At 48.6% G+C, this 16911-nt stretch overlaps 2 protein-coding genes and 1 non-coding gene across 3 annotated transcripts; 1 reads left to right on the top strand and 2 right to left on the bottom strand.

Annotated features, from left to right (window-relative positions):
* Window positions 1–383: 383 nt before the first annotated feature.
* Window positions 384–456, bottom strand: trnaa-agc (transfer RNA alanine (anticodon AGC)). The gene has a single exon. It is a non-coding gene; the product is annotated as a tRNA-Ala (tRNA).
* A 1354-nt stretch (window positions 457–1810) lies between these two features.
* On the top strand, window positions 1811–3181 carry LOC146379778 (heat shock protein beta-11-like). The gene has a single exon (XM_084941233.1). The coding sequence runs from the start codon at window positions 1952–1954 to the stop codon at window positions 2600–2602; it is 651 nt and encodes a 216-aa protein (XP_084797359.1). The 5' UTR covers window positions 1811–1951; the 3' UTR covers window positions 2603–3181.
* A 3302-nt stretch (window positions 3182–6483) lies between these two features.
* Window positions 6484–16493, bottom strand: fam53c (family with sequence similarity 53 member C). The gene is made up of 5 exons (XM_084941189.1): window positions 16056–16493; window positions 12864–13213; window positions 10062–10119; window positions 8776–9788; window positions 6484–8347 (listed from the first exon to the last, which is right to left on the bottom strand). The coding sequence occupies exons 3-5, from the start codon at window positions 10066–10068 to the stop codon at window positions 8063–8065; spliced, it is 1305 nt and encodes a 434-aa protein (XP_084797315.1). The 5' UTR covers window positions 10069–10119; window positions 12864–13213; window positions 16056–16493; the 3' UTR covers window positions 6484–8062.
* Between the last annotated feature and the right edge of the window lie 418 nt (window positions 16494–16911).

Below are 16911 nucleotides of genomic sequence, written 5' to 3' on the forward strand. Positions count from 1 at the left end.
CTTTTCCATATTTTTTAAATTTAGCTTTATTTTATTTTACAACTTGTTATATTTAATTACCCGTGTGTCATAGTAATATTTAATACTACAAATCTAAATAATTTGAAATATAAATTCTTTATTTAAATAAATCATTTAAATTCCATAATTTTATTTACAGAGTGCTGAGTCACAGCAACAGCGGTGCTTCAGACTGTGAGCCCACAGTTACAATTATCCACGCAGTGAGTTAATTACCTCATGTCTTATGTACCCCATCAGAGTGTTTTTAATGTAAAATGTACCTGAGCTTAAACACAACCAAACCGAAATCCACGCGCGGGTCAGAGTCCAAAGGGCGGCACAGATCCACAGGGACTAAAACACGGAGGAGTAAGAAAACGTGGAGGATGCGGGCATCGATCCCGCTACCTCTCGCATGCTAAGCGAGCGCTCTACCATTTGAGCTAATCCCCCGCTCACGGAGAGCGTACGGGAAACGTCCTATTCAAAGAGCTCAACGCCACGTGTCAGCTGAAGCGCTGACATGTGATTAGGCTCATGTCGACGTGTGATTGGCCGGGAAACAGCGGGGTGGGAGGAGCGGAAAAAATGCAGGCAAAAATAGAAATGATGGCGGTGACAGCTCAGTGCGATCTGCTCACAGGTTAAAGGCGGAGGCTGACGTCACTCAGCAGCGTTTTAAACTGTGAGACGGTTTAAAAACATCCATTTAATAGAAATACGAACAGAGGCGGCTGAAACTCAGCAGCTGTTATTAACGCAGTACATCGTCATCACACGTTAGAGCAGGTGGTTCCCAGGTGAGCCCCAAACAGCTGGATGTAAGTCACAGTAACGTTCACGCTGATGCCAGCAGAGCCGAGCTGAAGAACAAAGAGCGTGACCGCTGCCTGTCTCCATGCTGGCCCCGAGTCCAGCTTCTCTGCACCCTTATTACAGTTTTACCAACACAGTGTGTCCTTGTGTTATGGGGACATACATGTGTTCACAAAGCAGCAAAGTGGGGACCCAGGTATGGTTACGGACAGAACAGGGCCCCACAAGGAAGATCAGGGTTACACAGCGTACGTCTCCAGACCTGGTGGAAACTCGACTTCCTGTGTGTGTGTGTGTGTGTGTGATCTATCTGTGTCAGGTTTAAACTTTCTGAGGACTTTCTGTGACCCTACATCGACCGTTACTCAGTTCAAGCTTGATCATTTTTGCTTATGACATACAGCTCTGTGTACTTTACCTCATACAGTTTCTTGTCAAGTGAGGACTCTCTTCTCATAAAATACCAGCTTTAGTCTCATGTCAGGACTAACCCATAAAACTGGGTCCTTATATTCACATGGGGACTGTTTTTGCCTCTATACAAGCAGATGATTACACATAGAAACTTCAGTCTGATGTTGGGACTGTTTCACACAACTTTTCTCATGTTTGGACGCTTTTCCTGGGCGACTTTGTTTTTGTACAAAGACTTATCACCATATCTAATTTTAGGTCTTCTTTATGTTTTTCATTAGAAATAATGAAAATGATTATTCCCATATTATTTCCCATGAAAATAAGCCTTTATTCATATGTCCTGTTTTTGTGGTGAGTCATGATTAATCCCCACAAAGAGACATACAGGCGTGTGTGTGTGTGTGTGTGTGTGTGTGTGTGTGTGTGTGTGTGTGTGTGTGTGTGTGTTCAGCTGCCACATGCCAACACATCTCAGCTTTGTTCTATTTCTGCTGCAGGACTCAGTCATGGTCTTTATACAGCAGGTGAACGCACACGCACACACACGCACACACACAGGAATGTAGCTGGAACTTTCCGTGGGTGGGTGCATGTGGGCGGTGGTCAGCGTATATAAACAGCAGGGAGGACGGCCATCAGGCAGACAGACTTGAGACTGAAGCAGCTCGTCACAAACCAGCAGCAGCACCACCACCTCCACCTCCAGGATAACAGGATGTTGTGCCCCAGTGTCTTCCAGATGTCCCCCGCCGCCATGACGCCTTTCCTGGACCTGCACTGGCCCGTCCGCAGCCTGTGGCCCGAGACCCGGCCGCTTTTCTACCACATCGAGCGGGAGATGATCCGTCACATGCAGGAGATGAAGCAGAGCATCGAGTTCATGGAGAGGCTGCACCAGAAGATCTTTGAGGAGATCGATCAGACATCCTCCTGCACGGGGGTCTTCAAGCCCATCGCCTTCCAGGAGCTGGGGAGGGACGGCACCACCTTTGCCCTCAGCCTGGACACGAAGGAGTTCTCCCCGGAGGAGCTGTCGGTGAAGCAGGTGGGCCGCAAGCTGAGGGTGAGTGGCAGAACGGAGAAGAAGCAGGAGGACGGGAAGGGCTCCTACACCTACAAGTGCCAGGAGTTCAGGCAGGAGTTCGACCTGCCGGACGGCGTCGACCCCGAGGCCGTCACCTGCTCGCTGTTGGGAGGCCAGCTGCAGATTCAGGCGCCGCGGGAGAACCCCGCCAACGACGGGAAGGAGAGGATCGTCCCCATCAGCTTCACCTCAGCCCCGGCCGTCACCGCCTCCTCCTCCAGCGCTGGAGCAGAGGGGAGTGGCACCCCCACCTCAGAGAGCACCCCCACAGAGAAAAACTGAAGCCTCCCAGCAGTCTTTGGTCTGTAGTTTTACGGGAACGTGGAGCTTTTTCACTGTTTGTAATAAACTGTCAAGTTTAGCTTTCAGCGATGACTCATCACCTATACGTGAACAGAGTGAAGCGCCTCCGTCTCCCTGGTGCAGCTTTATCTGCCAGACGGAGGCGACATGGAGCTGATCCCCCCCACCCCCGCACTAATACTTTATTAAACGGTCCTTAGATATTTGCACCTTGCCCAGATACTGGTTTCATCACCGTTCTCTGCAGAACTGTCAAAGTTCTTTTAAACTGGTTTCTCTGGCACACGTTTTCTGTGTCAGGGCTGAACACACACCCGTGTCTGAGTTCCAAACATCTGGCTGCTGATTGAGTTGAAGTTAAAGAACCTTCAACATTTTCCTGACATTTGCTGTTAATCCATTTTTAATAAGAACTGAACCTGCATGTGCTTCCTGGACCGTCCATGAACTGGCGGCGTGCTCCTTTAACCTGCGACTGTGAGCGAATAAAGACACGAGACACCAGTTTTTCCCCTTTCTTTGTAAAATAATTCTCAATAAACTTAATTTATTCACAAACTGCTTTTCAAATTGCCATGTCGTCATTTTTTTGAAATCACATACAATAAAAAACATTTTCTAAAAGACAAGAGATGTCCGAGACTCTCGCTAACTCTGTACACGGCTCCTCCTCCTCGTCACGGAGCTTTTCTCACTTATTTTTTTTTTCAAACACGATGCGTTCATGACGACAGTCTCGCCGTGCTCAGACATCAGATTAGAAATATTAAGAAAAACAGCAGAAAATGAACAGAAGGACTAAAAATGTAACAGCTACAGTACACGTTTCCTTTTCTTCTCTGTTAGTTTCGTCTTTTTTTCTTTTTAATGTTTACAGAATAATAGAGTATGTTTACTTAAGGCTTATGCTGAGTGTTATGGACCAATCAACAGAAACGAACCAAACCAGGAGGCGGGCGGGAAGGGTGTGTGTGTGTGTGCTTTTCTATGTGTGTAATGGGGACACTGTGTTTAATTGTGTTACAGGGACACAGTATGAATTTAGGGTTTTTCCTTTCACAAGTTTGGGAAAATTAACCTGTAGCCTTGTTTTTTTCTTACCTTCAGCACTGATCAGGACTTTCTAAGTGACACCTATCACAACTTTAATTTCATCTTAAATCAGCGGTTAAACATGTAGCACCACAGCGTACCTCTGCCAATTTATTCTCGTGTCACAGGCGTTTTTCATGATCGTTAGGTGATTTAATCATTTTCAATGAATATATCCTAACATCTTTAATGAATAAACACAATTTCTTAATGCAAATTCAAGTTCATAATGATTGTTTAAATCAGTGACTCCCAAAATGCAGACTGGAGCCCCCTGGTGGGCTATGAAGATATTGTAGGCAGGCCGCATCATTAATTGAAATTCAGTTTGAAAATTACAAGTGTGTACAGTAACATATTCATATAAACAATAATAATAAAAGGCTGTTTGTGATATCAGTCATTACTCTAAATTTACAGCTCTTGTATTAAAGTTTGTGTCCCAGTGCCACACCTTAGCCATAAACTGTGATATGCCTGGGTAGTAGGGCTGCCACAAACGATTATTTTGATAGTCGACTAGTCACCAATTATTTTTGCGATTAGTCACTAATCAGATCATCATCCATTGGACGTAAAACGTACAGCTTATTGCACCAGCAGCATCTGCTCTTATATAACTATCATTAGCTTACAGCTTTAAGTGTTTAAGGTATGTGCTAACTAAAAATAAAGACAAGATGATAGTTTATTAAATGTTAATGACATTTGCAGATTGTTTCGGTGAAGTTTAATAAACTCCTTGCTATCTAAAATATAACAGGACACCGGAGTAAATTCTCGAGCATCTCACACTTCTGATAATCAGCTGTCTGCTTGACGTTTATTCAGCTGTGTAAAAACTATAACTTTAATCTCAGCCAAACCGATTTACTCAGGAACAAATAAAATACTGAAAAAAGCCAAACAATAACATTTTTAAGTTATCTAAGTGACTTATATATCATGTTTAACCTGAGTAGCGAAAGACGGCGGTGGGTTTGAAAACGATCTGCCGGGAGTCCGGTGTTCTCACGGCTCTAGTGAGCCTTGCCCCCGGCTCGCTATCAAGCTAGTGGGTAACAGACGTCTCCGAAAACGTCGGAGCGCTTTTGAAAATATGTGGTGTCTTGATAAACTGAGCAGATATTTGAGGTTTACACAGCTACATTCTCGCCTGAAAATATGTTAAACGTTTATTTTGTGACCCAGAAAGAATAATAAGAGTAATATTAAAACTAACCAGCTGCCGCCATTGTTGGAAACTGAGCTGGGCCGCGCTATGAATTCTGGGACAGAGCTACTTCTTCTTCTTCTTCGGGGTTTAACGGCAGCTGGCATCCTTGTACATGCAGTGCTGCCATCTTCTGTTTCAGTCCGTTATTACACTCTTAAATCCTACTACTTATTCCTGCGTCTTTTGTGATCTTACAAAGCTTCAAACGACGCGTCGACTATTAAATCAGTCATCGACGATTTTGATAGTCGACGTAATCGTGACTAGTCGACTAATCGCGGCAGCCCTACTGGGTAGCATTAACAATGTACAGCCAACAGTGTGTGCTATTTAAGTTTTTAAGTGCTATTTCAAGGTAATACATCACTCTTGTCACTTTATTAGGATGAGGATTTAACCTTTAGCGGCCCATGTGAGTTTGTGGTTTTGCAGTGGGCCTCAGCACTCTGGACTTTGGGAGTCGTTGGTTTAAAGAATTCAGTGAAACCCATCCAACATTTTCTAAGATTCTTGTGCTTCTATATTTTTATGCCAAGGTAACATGCTAAAGGCATAAACGTGAAGCATCAGAGGAAGACGACTGTATTTCTGAATATGTTGAAAATTTGAAATACTGGCTTCATCAGTGCTAACGCAGAATCACCAGCAGATATTTCATGTGACACGAAAATATACAAACTGTCACAAGAAGTGAAACTCTGCATTTCATCATCGATGAGTTTGAAACCCACAAAAAAAACTATTTGTTAATGAGATTGCAGCGCTGCCCCCTAAAGGCAGATCACAGTAACTACACAAGCGAAAGTATTGCTAAAGTTTGAGCCAAACTAAACCTTAGTCTTACACTCTAACAAAATAAATAAATATTACACTGTTTTGAAATAAATACAACATCTGCATTACTCTCTCAGTTTACTTCATTAAATTTACCCACATGACTTTATCAGATGCTCCTCTGGCTATTGCTGCTGTGCTAAGCTTGGCTAGCTAGCGCTTAGCATTAACAGTTTGTTGTTTATGGTGGAGTGCAGCTGTTTAACTGAGATGTTGGAGCAAAACGATGCTTTTTTTAAATAATGGAAACGGTAAAGAGCGGACACACTAGCTTTAACTTGTTTTCTCCCCCAGCGTCACATACGTGTAACACATAACAAAGTCAAGTCAAGTCTCATATAGTTACTGCGTTGAGCTTTTGTGGGGCACACGACACAAAAACGTGACACATACAAAACTGTAAAGAATGAAGTGGACGCTCAGAGGACTGTTTTTGTTATGTTTTTGAGGGTTTCAAGTTAGCATGAGAGCAAAGTCACTTTTTCAGCCAGCGTTTCCATGTTCACAGCGCACGATGTTTCTCAGCATCCAGACTGAATCCAGACTCACAGAAATGTGTAATTGCTGTAACACAGAAAACTCTCGCTGACCTATAACACTGCACCTGTAACCAAACCAACCGTGTGCGACTGGTACACCAACAGCTACACCTGCTGGGACAAACCATCATAAAGTCCAGCAGTCACACAGAAGGAAAAGAGGCAACGTGCACTCCAAATATTAGAGACGTACTTTACTTTGTCCTGACAACTTCCTCAAAAAACTGGAGCTCAGGCTTCTTGGATGGTCTGTTAGTACAATTACCCACACAGCATGTCAGCACCTGTCGGTCAAAGAGGCCCCTGATAATATTAATGATTTACACAGGTGAGCTGGGAGTCTATGGCCCCGAGTGGGTTATAAGCCCCACCCCCTCCGTGTTAGCCTAATGTGTCAAAGTGTTTGTCATTACGCCGACGTTTGTTCGCATCAGCTCGTGTCCACTCCTTCATGTGGATCGAGCTTGCTTTCTTCAACTCGTTTGCCCGAAACTTCAAACTGTCTGGATACAAGTCACATGACCACCAGGACTGTGACGTCAGTGCCAGAACACACACACACGGTTATTCATATACTTGTGGGGACATATAACTGACATAATGCTTTCTCTAACCATAGCCGAACTGTAACCCTGACACTAAAACCACATTCTGAGTCTCAAACATGTCTTCAAAGTCGAGGGGACGGTCCCCACAAAGATATGAATACACACTCACACACACACACACGCGGGGAGTGGTTTTGGGGTGTGTGCAGCAGGAATCTGTGAACACTCAGGTGAACAACAGCATCAGTGGCTGCCGGCGCTCAGCACGGCCGCCGGGAGTCTGAACGCATCACCACGCCGAGGTCACGTGACCGGACAGGTGTGTGAGTGACATCAGATTTCACGATGAAGCGAACACGCTCGATTGTAAACGGCAGCGCCTCAGGAACGAGCGCAGAGTCGCCGAGCGTCAGTCGCCTCTGTGAAACGGGACGGCGTCCAAGTGAAACGCCGACCTGCGTTTACAACGGAGCCTGAAGCAGAACAGATGAAATATCGCTCAGTCTACGTCCTGTTCTTCTCTAAGGTCAGAGGTCAGAGCAGATTGAACCCCGGTTTGTTTATTCTGACCTTGACGATGTTTTCACGCTGCAGCAGAGCAGCGGTACCACAGCTCTCCTGGAGAGTCGGTGGAACTCTGAATATATTTACATACGTATTCGGTTTTTATTCTGGTTCTTTTTCGCGTGATGGAAGTGATGACCCCTCCCCCTGTGGCGCTGAACACTACAGTGCAAAGTTTAACCTTTAACCCCGAGACCCTTCAGACTAAGTGTTTCTCCTCGGTACCTGATCCATATTTTAGTTTCCTGAACGTCACCTGACACGTTTCGTACTCGAACGTTTCAGGAAGACGAGCTCGAGGTTCTGTTCTGGTTCGGGTCGGCGTGGTGATGCTGTTTCAGGACGCTGCTGCGGCATGGCGCTCGAAGGCCTGAGGCGAGGAAACTCTGTGCCTCAGAGGCCTGATGGCGTCGGGCGACGGTGCCTCAGGCTCCGGGTGAGCGTTTAACGGCGGCAGCCACATCATCACTGTCGTGTCGATCAGCTCGTCCAATGAGAGAAGGTGTTGTTCCTGAGAGCCTTGCTGATTGGTGGCAAGGAGGCGCCGAGTGTTGAGATGGTGGCGGTCCAGGAAGTGGGGATGGGGGGGTTAGATAATTTCAAAATAAAACTAAAGAACAGAGAACAGCCTTCATTTACAAATACGTCAGTTTTCTTCTATTAAGTTCAAGTCCAGCTCTGTACAGTCCCGCTCGAACACCGCCTGCTGCGCCGCCTCACGCTCGTCTGCTTCCTCCTCTCCTTCGTCGTCCTCGCGGCACTCCTCGTCGCTCTCGCTCAGCGGCCCGATGCTGGTCCTGCCCAGGCACTCGGCCGGCGAGCAGGAGCCCCGGAAGTCGCCCATGAAGGGCTCCATGCCCATGCAGAGGTCGCCGCCGCAGGCCAGCCTGCCGCCGCCACGCTCCAGACACTGCGGGTCGATGCTGCGCGTCTGCGGGACGAAACATTCACAGCTGTAAATCTGCCGCTCGAAGTCTGAGCGTTACACAACCTGAACAGCCAATAACGCAACAGAGGCGGAGCTAATACTAGTTTTAGGAAACATGGACTCTCGTTTCACTGTCACGCTGACGACTGTCAGATCTACTTAGAAAGAACTCGACAGACTCGATGGCGTTAAATCACGGTTGGCGTTAAATGTTTTGAATGTAAATGATCGATCTGAGATCGACTGTGTGGACCCTCCGACCCTCGTTTTTCCTTCTGGAAAAGTCCAGAACTCCCCCTCCAATATCTGGAGTTTGGCGGCTCAGCGCCCTCGCTGGGTGCTTACAAATAACTTGACTGACTGGATGCTCGCCTGTCGATCAGTAAACCGTTCAATTCTTTGAAAACAAACCAGCAGCGTGTTTTTATTACCTGTGTCATCTTGGTGAAGTCGAGGACGGGCCGGGCGCAGGGTCTGTCGGGGTCGCGGCGTCTCTTCAGACCCGGTTTGAGGAGCAGCAGGTCACATGGCTGCGAGTGGCAGCGCGGCAGCTGCGGCGGGAGGCTGCGGCGCAGAGACGACGGCGTGCTGCAGGCCGATGAGGGCGAGGCGGGAACAGGGCCACCCGCGGTCACGCCGCCCGCCGTCGTGACGCAGCCAGGTGGAGGCGCCGCTGCCGCTTGGCTGGGCGCTGGAGGCGGGGGCAGGAAGGTGGAGGCAGCAGAGTCTCTGATGAGCACCGGGGAGAGGGAGAAACGCCGCTGAGGAGGCGGGGGTGGGTGAAGTGGGGAGGGAGAGGAGGAGCAAGAGGAGGGGGAGGGGAAGAAGCAGCAGCAGGCTCCTCCCCCCGCCGCTGCCTCACTGGGGTCCCAGGGGAAGCTCCACGGTAGCGGCGAGTCCGGCGACAGCGCGAGGCTAAAAAAGGTGGGGCTGGACGAGGAGTGCAGCGACGAGTTCAGGGAGGAGCTGGGGGCGCGGAGAGGACAGGCTCCGCCCCCTGCCGCTCCCACCCCTACACCCCCTCCGGCGACCCCTCCCCCCGTGACCCCTCCCCCTGCTCCACCGTGGCACTGCTGGCGGCTGACGGGCGTCCAGACCCGCGAGGCGCTGGGCCGCCACGTGTAGCGGCAGCGCGACAGGTCCTCGGGCACCGACAGCGAGCGGCAGTGTCGTTTGGGTGGTGGAGGAGGGGGGGGTGGGGGTCCAGGGCCTGGAGGGGGCACCGGCGCTCCGGGGAGGGACAGCTCGGACGCTGAGGTGCTGGGCGCCAGGGGGCGGTGCTGCGGCAGCGACTGAGAAGGGGCCCCGTCCAGGGGGTCGCCACCCTCCTGCAGGTGAGCATCAGGCGGCACCAGCGCCGAGGGGCCGGGCGGGAAACTAGAGCTCAGCAACCCCCCCTGCAGGCCGGACTTGGAGGGAGGGCAGAGCTGCCAGTAGCTGCTCTCTGAGGACACACACACGCACACACACACACACACACACACACGCACACACACGCACACGCACACACACACGCACGCACACACGCACACACACACGCACACACGCACGCACGCACACACGCACGCACGCACACACGCACGCACACACGCACGCACACACACACAGGTAAATAATTACACGCTGTAGGAACAGTGCCTGAGGTAAACACACTCCTTCCTCTTACACACACGTTTATGATGTTCAGGGTTCACTCAGGGAAACAGGAAACACTCACCAGGCATCAAGCCATCTGGGCGCCAGCACTCTGCGAGGGTTTTCGGGTCCAGCAGGGACTGAAAGACCAGAATCAGAGTTTCAGCTCTGAGAACATAAAAATATTCCTGCTTTCCAGTTTTGATCCTGGATTTAAGCTGAAGGCAGCAACAGTCCTTTGTGGCTGCAGCTCATTCAGTGGAGATGAGGCGACCTGCAGCACCACCTGGTGTCCACCTGCAGAACTGCTCAGAACTTCAGCTCAGCTTTAACTGAAGCCGTTTCCACACACGACTCAGGTCAGATTATCTTCAGGTTTAAGGTTTGATTTAGAGTCACAGCTGCAGGGAGGAAGGTTCCTGTGAGGAAACACCGTGAGCTGTGTCGGCTGAAAAACTGAAATAATAAAATCAGAATGAATGAAAATCACACGTGAGCGGCTGCTGGTTTGTGGAAGCCGCCATGTAGCTCTGCTTTGGGCCGTTCAGCCTAATTGTGTTTTTGTACTTCATTACTCCCTGAGGACATGATGTGGTCAGTCTCTCCACGACAACAGCAACAGACTAATACAATAACACATGTTACAAATATAAGAAACAGCTCCAATATAACCTGTAAAACCTTATTTTACCATAAACGACCTCACTGTGTGTTAGATGGAGGAGATGTACAGAGATGTCCACAGGAATGATGTCCTGTGTTGTTCAGTGGTGCATTGTGGGTAATCTCAGTCTCTCCCTGAGCGCACTCCTGTGATTGGCCAGCACGTCATGGAGTGGGTGGGAGATATTGTGCAGCATTTTCCTTATCTTGGACAACATCCTTCTCCAACACCACCCTAACGGAGTCCAGCTCCATCACCACAAGATTACTGGCCTCGTGATCAGTCTATTGAGTCTGTTAGCATCTGTGACCCTCCACCTGCTGTCCCAGCATGCAACAGCACAGAGGACAGAACATCCTGAGTAGGGCTGGGCAATATGGCCTAAAATTCATATCGCGATATAATTTGAAGCATGTGCGGTAACGATATATATCACGATATATTCTTTTCTTCTGAATAACGGATTTTCCACACTTAAAATCCTTTAATTTTCTCAAAAATCGAGAGTGTGCCTTATGTATGAATTCTGGTTGTGCTTACTGACCTCGAACCGATTTTGGCTGCAGAAATCTGTTAAAAATGTTTTGATGGATTGTCAGCATTACGGCTGCCGTAGGGAGGAGCTTCGCGGAGTAATCTGGGTCCAAAACTCCGTCAGCTTCAGGTCCCAAAGTCAAACGAACACTGAGAGTTAAAAACGGTCTAAATTCTTTCATCTTTAATAAAATCAGCAGTGTTGCTGCTTTACCAGGTGTAACAATTAAGTTTAACATCCATGAAAACAGAATTTATTAAATTTAACAGGAAGTTAGCTCGCTAGTTTACACCTAAACATTTCATACCATGTTCTGAGAGAGATCTTGCAAACTAATTCAAACGTACAGCTCTGCTACCACTTCCAACATAAATGAAGACAGAAAACTAAACAGCAGTGGGGTTTGCAGGGTTACTGAAGTTGGACTACCTGGTATATAATGATGTGCTACGTGATTGCTAGCGACACAGCTATGTTAGCATAACATTAGCACAGTGAAGCTGGAGGATGAACGCCAACTTTTTTTCCACTCGATAAAAGTTAACGTGAGGGATTCTGGTGGTCAGAGACAAATGCAGTCGCATAGCAGGATGCTGTACACGGGCCAAACTTCAGTCAGGAGAACAACTGAGATCATTCATCCACAATACGAGGTTAGTCATTAATATACTGCAACAACGTGGGAACAGAGCAGCTGCGAGAGAATTCAGCATTAATGAATCAATGTTACCGAAGTGGAGGAAGCGCAGTTTTTGGCTTTCCCCATATTTCAAAAGTGCTTCATCTCTTTGCTGTGACTGTCGGCATAATTTGCAGATGATAATGGTTTTAGCCGCTGCGATGCTTTTGACCAAAACAGGCGCAGCTTGATGACATCATCAACATGCGCTATCGCGATAGAGATTTTGACTATATCGCTCTATAGTTGGCCAAGTTTATATAGTTTCTAGCGCCTGAGCATTGTCCGACAGATGTTGAAGGACCTCAGAGACTCTGTGTAGCACCTTTACATGTGTGGCTACAGACACACATGCAGAGCCCCGAGGAGAGAGCAGAGAGCTTTAGGTGTTCGCTTGCTGTGGGACATTTAACAGACATGTCTGCACCATCAGACAGCTGACAGCTAAACAAAACCAACAGCTGCTCTAAATCTAACGTTACGCCATGTTTAGTGGCCTAAAATCACACGTCTGTGACACACAGTCACACATCACATGAGAGTTTATTCACTAAGTGGCCACTTCAAGCAAAGTTTCACTAACAGCAGCTCTCAGTACAGATGGACGTCATCGGAGGTTTGGAGGTGACTTTGGACTAAGATTGATGACACACAAGAGTTTCTTACTCCTGCTTTATTGCTAAGTGTTGACATTACTCAAATATGTTTAAACACAGTGTGCAGACAAGTGTGGACTTTCCACAAACAGCAGCAGAAGCAGCTGGCTGTGTCCTACAGTGGCCACCGTAGCAGGATTATCCACGTGAATTAGGAGGAATCATCTGCAATCCACTGACATCCAGTGGTGAGACTTTACACCCTGACTTTGTATCAAAGTATCCTGACTGTCAGTGAACACACGGGCCGTGACGGCGTTCAGACTGTCGCTACCAAAAGTACACTTCCTGTCTCTGCTCTGCAGGTGTGACAGTGACCTCACAGGTGACGCTACAGGTGTGCCACTCACCAGGTACAAGTCCCCTGGCTGAGCAGGGTCGCCTTCCAGAGTCTGCTTCCTCAGGCTCTCCACCAGCAGCGTGACCACAGCATGGTGGCAGGGGACGAGGGGGGAGACAGGGGAGGGTGGCCGGGAGGAGGAGGAGGGACCAGGTGGCGGGGAGAACAGGGGAGAGAGGGGGGAAGGAGGAGGAGGGAGGGGAGAGTTACGGCCGTCTGTGTGTCCGTCCGTTTGGTCTGTCTCGGGACGAGAGAGGGGAGGAGCTTAGGGCTGAGACTCCTCCTTAAGGCCTCAGGGCCACGTAGCCCCACCCACTCTCACAAGAGCATCATCTGTCAGCCGTTGCTGCAGCAACACACCTGGAAAAGGCACACACACACACACACACACACACACACACACACACACACAGGTGAAGTTAAGCTGAAAAACATTAACAACTCTATCAGGAACAAAGCATCAAACAGCTGATGTTGAGAAGAAACATGAAAAACACAAGAAAAAGACGACCACAAACAGCACTGGGAACCAGTCCCACAGTCAAATCCCTGTTTGGAATTGTTAGTCTGTGTGTGTATTGATCCCACTTATCAGTTCTGGTTGCACTACAATCAGCTGATTGCAGTTCACGTGTCAGAGGAGGAAAACAGGTCTGCAGCGTGTAAACGGACGTTCCTTTGACTTTTCTAGTTTAAAGTGGAGACTGTATCACACACCGTGCTAATGCTAAGCTAACGAAGAACCCAGCACAGCAGCCACAGCCTGACCTGAAGGTAGCAAACAGCCAGGCCGCAGCTACCTGCTCGTGTTTCTGCAGTAGAACACAATAGAAACTGAAATATCCTTTATTGTCCCTCGCTGTGGAAATAAAGTGTTTTTTCTTTGCCTTGTGCTCACACAACCCGTCGAAAGGGGAGGAAGACCTGCTGCTTCCAAATAGAGCACATTTCATAATGTTGTAAATCCAAACCCATCATGTATTCATGATTTGAATCCTGGGTTGTGTGAAATCCCAGAAACACACCTTAGACAAAGTGAATCTGTGAACTAAGGTGTAGGTCTGTTAGGTTATGTTGTGCTGATCCTCGAGTTGGGGGATTTGTGTTCATACTGGAGGGCAAAATTAAAACCAAGATGGACAAGAAAAGTTCAAAACCATCAGGTGCTCAGTTTAGAAAAAAGGGAAAAGAAGAGAAACGAGCAAAAGATGCAGGTAAGCAGACGTGTGATTGGATGATGGCAGGTCATCCTGAAACAATCAGAATCAGAAAACTTTATAAGGAAATAATGTGGGTCACAGTTGCTCCAAGAAGAAATGGTAAAAATAGTAACAGTAACAGTAACAGACTAAACTCCAAACAATACATTATGTTACAGATTTTAATATTAATTAGTCATTGTTAATTGTTGATTTGTCCTGTTCACATTGTATGATGAATTATGATGGCTGTTTGGTAGCTGTTTGTATACTATGCATACTCTCTCTCTCTTCATGTGTGTGTGTGTGTGTGTGTGTGTGTGTGTGTGTGTGTGTGTGTGTATATGTCGGCGCTGACCACTGCTGACCTGACCGCAACAAAGAGGGGAAATTGCTCCAACATGCACAAATATTTGACCACACAGAGTGCAATTAGTGATGGTGGAGACAATAACCTCAGAATGACAATCAATAAACTCTTCATTTTCACCCCTATAAGAGACACCGAAAAATAGCCTCCTCAAAACAAAAAGACGCCATCAAGAAGAAGAAGAAGACCCCCGTGGACAGAGACGAAGCACAAAAGAGACCCACGAAAACATCCACAGAGTGAAACGACTGACAGACTAAAGACTGCCTGAAAGACGCTACGACCAAACAGCCTGAAGAAACCACCATGAACGACTGGAGGAAACGCATCTGAGACCCGACAAAAACAACAACAAAAAAGACTAAAGTGTGAAAAGGAGCTCACAGAGACTACAAACCACCTGCACCGCCGTCGAGGCGACATAAAACCACCCAGACCCCCCAAAGCGACGCAGGAAAACTGCAGAACAAACACACGAGGCATACCCACATAACAACCAGCAAGAGCCAGGACTGGAGATTCAAGGAAAAGAAATGTCAAAAAGAGCAAAAACAAAAACCTGACAACAAAATTACACAAAAATAACCTCAAAAGGAATACAAGGTCCCAGAGATTAGTCTGGACCGCTCATCACATGAAATTAGACTTTAATGATTATGTCACACAGTTAACACTCATAATAATAACAGTTTCACTCCTTCATGTCGTTACTCTCCAGTTGCAGCCTTGCATCAGTGCTGTAACTGAGTACCGTTACTCCGTTACTCGTGGACCCCCTGGGGCTCCTGTAAACCAGGTCAGGGGCCAAGAACAGGGGACCATCACCCCGTCATCGGGGCGGAACCCCGGGGTCTGGTTAGCCCGGCTCTCCGGGTACATGCCGATGACCGTGAGCCGAACCGAGCCGAGCCGGTCTGACTGAGGCCGGCGGGCACCCCCGACAGCTTGTTAGCTTGTGGCTAAGCATCCCATTGCTTTTAATGAGGGAGGCTTTCCGCCCGTGTACCTGTCGGCCCGGTGGGCGGTGTGTTTGCGGAGGGTTACTCCATGAAATAAAACACAAACCCCGGTTTGTGTTATGACGGCGGACCGTTACATCACCAGCAGTTCACCTGAGCCGTTAGCTCGCTGCTATAAATAACAAGTCATCCCGTTATTCCGCTCAAGGTCGGCACAATAAACTCAGCCATCTTGCTCGGAGGATGGGAGCTGCTGAGTGACGGCTCTGCCTCATCCACCGCCTCCCGGGCTCCGGGTGCCCGTGCCGGGCTGCTAGCAGCGAACAGGGCGGCAGTTAGTAGCTAACGGCGGCTAACGGGTTAGCTGCTAGCTGACCCGTTAGCCGCCGTTAATGGTGTCACAAACAACCCACGAACATCACTGATGCTCCCGGTGTCTGTCCCGCCTCCGGCCATCACCCAGGCCAGGGCCGTCCGCACACACCGGACCCCTCACAGGCCCATGCTCAGCAGAACCACCGCAGGCCGTCAACAGCGATCGGAACAGCGGTGCTGACGGCGTGTGGCCGGCCCGAGAGCTCCCGGAGCGGCGAGAGGGGGGAGACACACGGCGGGATGCTGCGGGACGGAGTCGGACACACGTCCCGCTCTCTCCGGCCCGGCGCAGTGCTTACCTTGTCGGTTGACGGGGTGAGGCGGCTCCTGTGGCTGCAGCGGGCCGGCGAACGGCTCTGTGTTCGGTGTATCGACCCAGTATTATTGTCGAACACAGCGGACCGAAGCGGGAATCTAACCGCGCGGAGCGGGCATCGCAGGCTCCGGCACTGAGCCGCACATCTGCCTGGATCGGTGTCCGGTCTCCGTTATTAAAACATAATAATAATAACGAGGACTGCGCGCGCACACGCCCGTGAGCGGCGGGCATTCATAAATAACAGCTACGGTGCCAGCGGAGGAGGGGCGGGGCTTCAGCGCATCACCGGCACCTGCCGTTTATTTACGTCTGATCCTTTGATCCGGTCCGCAGTGCCGCCGCTCAACACAGCCGAACCTGCCGCACGAACCCGGGGCGAATCTCCGAGAACGCTGCCGCGCGGGGCATGACGGGAGCTGGAGTCCGCGGAGGCTTGTTTACCGCCACAGCTCGCGTTAAAGGGCAAACCCGCAGAAACGGTGCGCGGACCGGGCCCGACCGGAGGAACCTCGGAGAACCGTGCAGACACCGGGACATTAAAAATAACGAAAAATGAGTAAAAATGGTGAAGACAAAAGAGTAGAGATTAAAAAGAAATAAAAATACGTGGTTGAAACAAAAAATTGATTCTATTTATTAATATTACATTTTTAAAATCTGAATATTTTATAAATAAATGAGGAAGCAAAAAGACTGTTAAATAAACTGTACAGTGAAAATAAATTTGACAAACTAAAATAAAACTGTTAGTGTTAAAATCTAGTTTAGAAATAAGGAGGAGTTCATCTTTAGCTTTTACTTTTTTTTTTTTTAGAAAACACCCATAAAACCTGATA

This window comes from Perissodus microlepis, chromosome 10 (genome assembly GCF_051167445.1).
Source record: "Perissodus microlepis isolate ML-2025 ecotype Zambia chromosome 10, ASM5116744v1, whole genome shotgun sequence".
Lineage (NCBI taxonomy): Eukaryota > Metazoa > Chordata > Actinopteri > Cichliformes > Cichlidae > Perissodus > Perissodus microlepis.

What these genes read in the sequence shown, in the direction of transcription:
- LOC146379778 (XM_084941233.1), top strand. Translation starts at nt 1,952, where the DNA reads ATGTTGTGCCCCAGTGTCTTCCAGATGTCCCCCGCCGCCATGACGCCT.
- fam53c (XM_084941189.1), bottom strand. An exon ending in ACTTCACCAAGATGACACAG is followed by an intron (nt 8,348 to 8,775) that starts GTAATAAAAACA and finishes TTCGTCCCGCAG; the next exon opens with ACGCGCAGCATCGACCCGCA.